Source organism: Opisthorchis viverrini (genome assembly GCF_000715545.1).
Source record: "Opisthorchis viverrini unplaced genomic scaffold opera_v5_211, whole genome shotgun sequence".
In the NCBI taxonomy this organism is placed as follows: Eukaryota; Metazoa; Platyhelminthes; class Trematoda; order Opisthorchiida; family Opisthorchiidae; genus Opisthorchis; species Opisthorchis viverrini.
In genome coordinates this window covers 700,159-710,340 of record NW_008751861.1, presented here as the reverse complement: position 1 = coordinate 710,340, position 10,182 = coordinate 700,159, and the positions used below count along the sequence as shown (strand labels likewise).

Here is a 10,182-nt window from a genome sequence, read left to right as displayed (position 1 = left end):
CTGATGATATCACCTCGATTGGTAATGAAACGTTTGCAACCAAATTGCCCAGCTCAGCAAACAAGCCGACACGACAACCATCTAAGTGAGCCACCGGTTTTCTCCTCTATTGTCATAGGCATATTCAACGGGAAGAACTAATAAAAAAACCAGAACGTTTACTGTTCTGTTTATTTAGCACAGATTTGTGGTAAAGTTCGAGATATATTTTTGTCCCTAAATGTGCGTCAAAATAAAATGATCTTTTATTTTCCGGGCTAAGCTTTATTTTCGGATTTTTTTTCTGAAGGTGTTGTTCACTAGCACCAAATTGGGATATTGTTTGATGCATGCATGCAGTTTTTGAATTTTAATGCTATTTTCCGTTTTGATATACTTCATCTTGAGAAATAAGTGTCCAAAAAGCTATTCTTGCAATTGTTGTTTGAAAAACGCCATAAAAATTTCTGAAACCGGAAGCCAAGAAAAATAGATGGTTGTGATAAATAAAAGCACAACACTGGCAGACCACTATCGAACTTTTACAAACAGTTTCATATAAACTAGGTAGCAATTTTGTAAAAAAGTTCTCACTGACGTTTTGCCCTAAAAACATTAAATTTCCGCTAAAAATTGCTAGTTTATCCAGTTGTAAAATGTATTTTCAAAAGTTTACAACGCACAAGGCTTCTCGGAAACATAGGAATCAGGGCTAATGGACGAGTTTGGCAAGTTTGGCCACAATAACAAACTTAAATCATCACACGGGGCAAAAAAATTCACAGTTTGTATATTAGGCAAACATTGTTTGAAAGGTTCAGTGAAAGATATATTACTTGAATTTAGACGTTTTGTTGCTTTGCCTTAACCCACACTGGAAGTCCAATGCGGGCAGATTAACCACCCAACATACAAAATTACCATTTATGACCATTGCAAAATGGTTGGCTGTTTTGAAACAGCAGACAAAAGTTGGAAAACACACGCATCTGTAGATTTTCGAGAAATAGATTTGACAATGAACATTCTTTGAATATTGGACAGCTGAAAGATAATAACAAAATAAGCCATAATACCCCCAAACAACTTTCAACCCAAATTAAACTTTATTTGATGTAGTGAAGAAATTGTAAGATGAAGGTACATTGGGCAGGATGCAAATCTAAGGAAGAAAGCGCTGAAAACAAACGATTTCCGTCATGCATTTTACGTAATATTCTAAAAGAGACTGCTGACGACGATGGTTGGGGCCTTTCACAAGCAGCATCATGTGCTCGTATTCAGTAATGAAATATTCTCTAATATTTCCCAAAGAGGTGCAATCACTACTCCTGTTTGACCTTTCAAAATCCGCTTTCACAATTTGATCAGAGTCTAGAATTTTGTTTGCTGAAGTTAAATTGGCTTTATGTCATACCTTCAAGCAAAGTACTCCTTTAATCTTTCATAAAATGCCTTGATCAAAACTTTGGTTTTTCTTAAAATACTTAGCATGAATTTGTTACACTTCACTCGTTTTCTCTGAAACATCTGGAAACTTGAGCTACCTACGCCATAAGAATACTTCAAGGATAGATTGAAAAGTTGCACTAGACAAGCATCACTCAAGATCTTGTGCCTCTCAATGGTTTGGTTGTCCCATTTGAGTTTCATTCAAAGAATATGGGTTTTGTGTGTGAAGATGGAAGGAAATTGGAGTAAGTCCAAGAACGAATGCATTTTATCAAAAAGTTTGGCATTCTGGATGTGCTGAACACCACCTCTGCCCGGTGGATCTTGCAGTCGGCTCTGTTGTCATCACCATTATTGGTGTTCAAAATGGAGGCCTCTTGACTTCCATTCAGATAGAATACCCAGAGAAGTAACCAGTTCCTGAAACAAGTTTCCCAGTCTGTTTGAATAATATTTCTCCGATATATCGGGTTCTTCCATCTGCTAATATTCTATAATATAAGTGGAAATTTTCTTTGAAGTACCCAAGTATCTGGCATTACTCGGCTTAGATATTTCAGTAAAATGTTTGCTGGTTTTGCTTATCGGACACAATTTTGCTGGTAAAGCCTGAAGGGCCGTTTTCCGTATCTGCTTGTTCTTCTGATTTGGCTCTCAAATAACTCCTGCACCCTTACATTACAGCTGATTACTGTGGCAGTATTTAAAATAGATAATATATTTATCCGGTAATAAGTTAGTTAAATTATAAACTGGTGAATGTTGTAATGAATGGTGATAACGGGCTGGTCCAGTCGTGAAAGTATTCTTATTTGTGCTCAGCAACACAATGGCCATCCGCTCTATTCAAAATAGGTAAATCCAAGACAAAGTGACTGTCCATCATGTGTCCGCTTATCGGACGAATTTTAACCACATATCAACCACAATTCAACCACATATCACACTACTGTGAATTGTATTTATTGTAAAGACTAGAATACAAACTATACTAACTACTAGCTTTTGATGAGTCTTGTAGATAGTACTGATGCAAGAGCTGCTTTGGTATTGTTTTATGCAGTGAAAAAATTCCTGACTAGTGAAGGCAAGAACGATAAGTTGGAACATTGTTCACCGATTGATTTGCTTTATTAATACCAGGATTACTCTTCTTTTAGTGCAGGAAGGATCACGTCACTAAGAGCTAAACAGATTTAAAGATTGGGCGTGGTACTTATAGTTCAACCAATATAACTTCCCAACCAGTTAGCAGCTCCATTCTGTTGACTGAACGTTGGTTTGCGTGCTTGTCATCCAGCCGTTGGTAAAACAGAGCGTCTTTTTGAATTAGATTACATTCATTTAGGATTGATAAATTTCAGGCAGTCGCCTAATAAACGCCTGCCCAGTTCACTTTAACTGTAACTAATATAAAATAGGCACCCTCTGTGAAGTCAATTTCGGTAGACGTCTACTTTTTGATTTGATACAAACAGTGAAATCAGCTGAGATAACCGGGTCAATAGTTATCACTAGTGCGTTTTATTTCTTAGAATATGTAGTGGTATTGGTTAATTTTTGCAAACATCTCTTGAAGCTTCAGGCAAGACACCTTAAGATACCTGCATTAGATATTTTTTAGATCAGATGCTTGATATTTCTATTTTGGGCACAGTCCAGGTAACCCTAAGACCTTGTTAAGGCCTAGTTCAAGTTAAGCAGTAGGGCTGTGACATTTGTGCAGGAAATGCGCCGGAGAGTTGTATCTCTATGTAGTCTACCAGGCAAAAAATGCTTTCTTCCAAGAAAAAGTTATCTTGGTTAATTTGATGGTGTAAATGTAAGCATTTGGCTGGATGATCAGGTCGAAAGACTCATGGGTGCATCTGGAGTGGAAATCTATATGGCACTAATGATGTTTTTACAAGTGAAAGTAAGGGATGTACCAAATCTACTCTGATAGAGTAGACCGAGAAGCAGTTATTGGTTATCTTCTTATTTCTGCTCATTAGAAGAGGGGTTTCATGTGAAAAGCCCCCACTAGTGTTCAGTTGTGAACCGTGGGCACTCATATGGACTCCACGCAATAGTTACCGGGCTCATCTCAGTTCTTATTAATTAGACTGCAAGAATTGCAAGACGTTTTGAATAATTATACTAGTGAAGTTTTCCGGCCAATCCCAAACGCATCGGGTATCTGACATTTATTTTATCAAGCGTTTCTGCTGCAATCTATAACAAACGATTTTGCACACAAAAAAGTACTATATGAAGGGTGAATAAACAACAATGATCCCAACACTGATACTCCGTGGTCACAGGTCAGTGGAAGAGCATGTAGTTAAGACAATTGTATCTTAATTTCCACTAGATGTGTTGAATGGATAGATTATGCTTGATTAATAACCAGGTGGTCTTGTTCGCTCAAATGAGAAGAGTAAATTGACAAAAAGTAAGATTTTGGATTAAAAATTCCTGACTCCGCTTACTTACGCATCTGGAAAGTATCAACTCAGTCGCTAACCCAATGTCAAAACAAGAAATACCGAAATAAACTGTGGAGCTTCCCGATATATATTTCCACGTTAAGTGTACAGAAGATATCAAACGATTAAATGATTCTCTTGAGTGTGGATACATTTTTCGCCAACATAAGTGGTATGGAATTGGTTGTATTTTCACCCAAATCTTTCAGGTTCACAAGGGATGGGACGAAAATTATTGTGTACAGGTTGACCAGAAGTGAATAAAATTCACTTAGATGTCTTTTCATGCTTTTGAATTCATTCATTCATTTTCTTTTTTTTAATGGAGCATCGGCACTTTGGATATCTTCCCAACTTATCCATGAATAATAATGTAAGTACTACCCTAAAGAGGCGCCTATACCAAGATATTTCGGATCCCCATTCAAAACAATTGAAAGAGCCAATGGGTTATCGACACCGGGCGCAAAATTGTTCTAAATAACAGTTTGGTCAAAAAGTATATGCAGACTGGGGCTTTGGCAAATAAACCCAATAAAACGATTGAAAATGACCACAATCAACGAAAAATGGAAGCGTTTTCTTTGGCTTGGTTTTATATCAGACGTTTGCTTTTACTTGTTCCCAGGCTGTGGCCTACTTGTAATAGGACAATAATGTTTGTGTTTGTCCACTACAGAAATCCCAAACTTTATCAAATCCCCAAAATGTCCTGGGAGAAAGTTCGGACAAGAGAAAGACCCATCAGGTATAAATTCAGATGATGCCGAAACTCGAAGAGGTCTGCCGACACTGGATGAGGTATTCTAAAAAAACACTTACGCTAACAACCCTTGAAGATGGACCTGATCATTCGAAATCAGCTGGCAAAGAAACGTCATGCTATCAAGCTTCTCTTCGAAGAACACGCTGCAGACACTCCAGGGAGTGTATCAAAGTAACTAGATAATCTAATTATTGTTTGATCACACAGAGGAACATTGCTGAAAATCGTGGCTTCACTGTGTCCAAGAATAAACATTGAACTGTTTCACCGCTTACTGGAAAGGTCAGTTTTTATGTAAGATTCACTGTGGCATGCTTTTTTATTTACATAACTAAGACAGTGAATTTCTAACGTATGTGGTTGCTGCTGAATTTCGTGAACGATAAATTCAAATCTAGGTCCATGAAGAGCCAAAGAACATCACATGTGACGGCAATAGTGCTGGTAAAAAATAGATTCCGAGCTAATCAATAAAAAATCACGTAGATTCTAGTGTCGTTAGCAGGCGTTTTCAACAGAAAGCCATCCTCTGGAAAGCCTTGGAAGTACGCCCGGAAATGAAAGCTCTCGGACTGTTCCGATATTCATGAACAATAATCTGTGATTAATTTTTTTAATTTTTCCATTTTCATTTCCAAACAGTTCCTTTGGATGCTGTATAATGCTGGTTTGCTTTGGTCCATAAATCTTACCGATTTCTGCGTCATTAAATTAGGTATTCTTTGGACAAAGAGGCACTAGTGTCGTTCCGGCAATTTGAAGAGGCTTTCACAGCAGCACCTCTGGGAAGTTGTCCACCTCCCGTGATATTTCGCGGATTGGGCGCTGAGAAATGTGTGTCCGTGGCACAAGCATATAAAATGCTGCAGGAAATAGCATGTGATCCTTCATTCGACCTAAAGCGTCTGCTTCCTTCAAGTTGCTTTGAACCCAATGGCCGTGTACTTTGTCCGCAGCTTCGCCAGGCAATGAAACTGATGAGGATTAATCTCATAGATGAAAACTTCCGGCGTCTGTGGCGTGAGTAAGTACGGCTTTTTTGTTACGTGCGCAGATTTTTGGGCCCAAACGTCTGATTCTTTCTAAGGAGTGAAGTAACATCCTTCCATAAACTGAGTGAAAAAAACAGTCGCCTGATTACAATGACTACCAAAACTATTACATCAATGTACCCATAGTAAACATTAAGAGTTAGATAACAGTAGGCCACATAGTCTCAGGGTATTTCAGTTTTGCTTTAATGGACTCAGGGCTTCTGGAAACTGGACAATTATTTTTACTCCCAAATCCGGCTTACTTTTACCTAGTTTCACCTAGTGAGGCCACTGACAGCAGAGAAACAAGGCAGACCAAACGAGGCAGATTATATTTCACTGAGAAGACTGAGTGCAAGGTCAATAATTCACGGAAGGTTGTCAAACAGGAAACCGGTAATTCCCCTAAAGTATGGACAAAACTCCCACCTGAATTGTAATCAATGACAAAACATTTGCTTTGTGCAACTTCTACTCGTTCTGTTCCGTATTTCAAATGTGTCATGTTTACCTCAAAGCTTGCCGCTCACTAAAACACCGGATTACACTGTCCTTCATCTGCTCAGCTTCATTACGAAGCACATAATGGAGCGTTTTGACGGCAGTACTCAAAAACCAGTATATCTCGGGCACCGGCTTTTCTTATTGGATCCCTTCAGCCAATTTTTCTCCAACCAACAACATTCGGTGGTTGCTAGTTTACGCATCTACACCTACGCTACATCTTTGTAGCTCCTGGTCTTGTTATTACTCAGTAAATCATGCATGCTTTGTCTTACCCCATCTAGCCAAAAATGGAGCTCATCTAGTCCAGTTCTAGACTTGGGTAACCTCATGCTTTTGGGTAGAATTACAGGAAGTAGCTACTATTTATTATTAACATTGATATTAATTACCGTGCTAAGAACACGTCTATTCGTTCACCTTAAATTTTGAAACCAGTAACTCCGTAAAAAACTGCGAACCGTCTTCCGTCGGCCCAACCGATTTAGTTTTTCAAATCGTTGCGCAACGATTTGTTTATGGACAAATGTTATGGCTTTTAGAAACTAATTTCTTCCTTCTCTTACGTGAAGTGAAAGGTGACCGTTTATGACACTTTTTGATACTGCGTAGATAAAAACTTGCATAAGCTTGTTCGGCGTGTAAAGATTACAACTCATGAAGCTTCCGGCGACAGAACGATTAAATTTATATCAGAAGAATAACACATGTAGCAATGAAACGCCATATTATTATAGTACGTTTTAACTATTTGGGGACTGAAAGCAGCCTTGCTGAAAGCAGCTATGTCAAACTGATTGTGAAGTGCGTTTCATGAAGAATATTGTTTGATAGGTAAACGGTTTTCAAAGAGATCGGCTTACACTGAATACGTGGTTTCAGGGTAGTACTCTAGGGTTCTGGTTGGAAGGATTGCCTTCTTGATTATTGGGCTATGTAAGCATTCCAAAAGCCTGACATGGTTACACTTCGTCGTTCTTGCTCTGACCAATGAACATGGGTGGGTACGTTCATCACGCAGCCAGAAAAACCTCGTTTAAAGCCTTTTATTGCCCCATGACAGTGATTCAATTATGCTTGCTGATAGGTCATCGAAAAATTAAGTGAAATATTAATGGCATTTTCCCCAAACTACTTTTCAGCAAATTTGATTTGGAAAGGCTTGGTTCGATAAGAACAAGCCACCTATGTCAAATATTAAACCTGAAGGAGGACGGCACACCGCTTGGATTTCAAGTAAAGGTAACCCCCCTGGAAGCAGCAAAAATTCGTGGAATACCAAAACTAAACAGAAATCCTGGGCTTCTGGTAAGTCGATTCTATTGAGCTACTCGCAAGTAGTCAGAATGCAAAAGTTTCATCTCTTAAGCGATCTGGTGACGTCTCAACAGCGTTCTCACCCCATCTCCGGGATGCAGTCTACTAGCCATTCAGTAGCATGCCGGAAAAAAAGTTCATTATTTTTTCGAGAAAATACTCCAGAAATAGAGTTCTCTGCAGAATTTTTTGTTGGATGCTTCAATTATTTGTGGGCAAGTTCTCTGACCGATTCTAGCGTATCTGACTTTGGAGCTTAAAACGGGCTAGTTGGTCATATTTGGCACTTTAAGAAAGTCCACTTGATTCATTTCCAAAACGATTCTTATTCTCACATATACGTTTTAAAAAACGACGCTTTACTTTGCTTGGCACATTTGCAGTTGGACTATTCTGAAACTTTCCCAGAGCCGAAACATGTATCGTGATGAAAGTGAAATGATGGAAAATCAATAAGGCGGAAAACACCGTTCTACATTTAACAACAGGCACCATCTTCTAAGAAGGTGAATGTCAGCATGTCATACCCACCGCTCTTGGAAGCTTGACGGCGTGACTTGCTTTCATAATCGTTGAGAAGACACTAACTGACTAACTTAAAAATAGAGTGTTAGCTGTTTCAAATTAACCAATCGTCCAACCATCATCTATGAGTGTTTGCTCTTTTCTTTTTTGTCAACGTACACATTTTTGTCCACGCACCTAACTGTGTGACAATTTTCTGGTTAGTATCAACCAGAATGGCCACGATTTGAAATGCTGCTCCCTCACTCCAAAGCAAAAAATGAAGGTGCCGTTACCCTCATTCGAGAACTGCCGGTTGCTGGTGGAACTGGCTTTCCATTGCCAGAACAACACACATGGAGTCCTCAGGGCCCAGGAGGAGCAAATGAGCCTGTGTTTGGGTGTGGTCAGCAATATCAGAAGAGGCTTGAGGAACTGGAGAAACACCATCCACGATTCGACAGCATAATGGATTGCTTGCACTACAAGGTGATATCTTAAATGACTATGGAATGGTTGTTTTTGAAGTCTACTCGTCAGTAAAATACCGTAATGTATCTTTATATTGCTCAAAATAGTGTGCTAATTCGTCACCGTTTTATATCGATATTTTTTTTACAACTGTTGGTTTAGCTCATACTGAATCTCGTAATATGACTAAAATTAAGTTTCGGATAATCAGTGTACGTCTACTAGAAGAGAAATTGGGGTGGTCAGGTTGAGCTTGTTAATTACACTATAAATATAGTGAGTCATGAAAAGCTAAACGGCGCTCAAATCGTTTTCCTTGACGGAGTTCCAGCTTTTAGAGACAGGTGGCATTATTTTTGTCTTTCGAACGAAAGCGCAGCATAAATGTTCATCTAAAACAGACTGCTTAACAGTTCTAATTGGTAGATTTCTGAGATTTGCGATAATTTTTGGCTACATGGCAGTGAATCCCGCAGTGAATATCGCTATTCCGCTTCTCAGGCATGCGGATGTCGCCGGCATTAACTTTCTAGTTTCCACTTGTATTCCACTACAAGCGGTCATTTTCAACTACTAAGCACTGTGGTTCAAGGGGAAATCTTGCTCGCTCGGTTTTCTATAATCATTACTGCTTCGCAAAAAGAATCGTCAAAACCACGAAAACCTAATTTTCTCTCTAGTAAATTCCATCAGCCTTCTAATTTATCTCCCACTGGCAGTGACGTTAGGTTTCGGAAAACAGGTGTTCCTAGGTCCAGTAAATGATAGCGAATTTGAATCCGAAAAGCTAGGTTATCTGGAAAGATGGAAGACCATCAAATAAAGCCTGTGCGTGATTCCTAAGGAAAGACCTACAGCTGATGATTTAAGCACGGCTGTGATCGGTCCTTTACGTACCATTTGTTCCCAATACCAGTGCATCCTCTTCCGCTGAACTTTTCAGGAAACACAAATTTTTCCCTAAGATCGAGCAACCTCAGGAAATTGGATTCACTCCGATTAAATGAGTCTCGTTCTATGGAACGGTAATCATTTTTCACAATTTAGTTCTCCAATTGAATCTCTCACCAAGTCCCAACAAAAATTCCCATCCCATAGTGATGTGTTCTGGTATATGATATTTCATTGACCTTTTGTTCAATGCAAATTACTGCATATTTGTTCTAGAAGCAGAAATTACTGATTAATAGCTTTGAACTCAGTTGGTTCCTTCAAAAATATCACTGATTGGCATTTTTTGCTTGCTGTCCATCAGGCACTCCTTATAAAAACTTTAAGGGCTGCTAGCGAAATACATTCATTTGCAGACAAATTTGCTTTGCGGGTGACTCCCCTGGAAACTAGCAACATTATGTGTAGTGCATTACGCTAAGGGCTGCTATTTTGTTGTCATTACGATACTACTAGACAGATTATACATCGGCTGCAGTTTGTATGCGCTTAGGCATTTGTAATCCAAAAAATTAACGCAGCCGAACTGATTAGGGTTCCTGTCAGATTCGCTTCAAAGCACAATTTGTCGGTAGTTCAAGCTTCTTTCACATCAAGTCCTTTATTCATTTAGTAGAGATCCGTATGTTGAATATTGGTAGCTTTGGTGCATTACCAGCAAACTCAGCTGCGCTGTTCACTGCCGTCTTCCTGGATGGGGACCCCGAGACGGGCCACATCAATGGCTAGAGACATT

General features: G+C 39.1%; 1 protein-coding gene across 1 annotated transcript in view; it reads left to right on the top strand.

The window, feature by feature from the left end:
• The window catches only part of T265_08177 (hypothetical protein), a gene marked incomplete at both ends in the record, with an annotated part of 21,280 nt that overhangs the window by 5,034 nt on the left and 6,064 nt on the right, over positions 1-10,182 (top strand). The window contains 4 exons of the mRNA XM_009173902.1: positions 4,579-4,947; positions 5,381-5,689; positions 7,346-7,511; positions 8,250-8,513. Coding sequence (XP_009172166.1) covers positions 5,526-5,689; positions 7,346-7,511; positions 8,250-8,513 — 594 coding nt within the window. The remainder of the gene's footprint in view (positions 1-4,578; positions 4,948-5,380; positions 5,690-7,345; positions 7,512-8,249; positions 8,514-10,182) is intronic.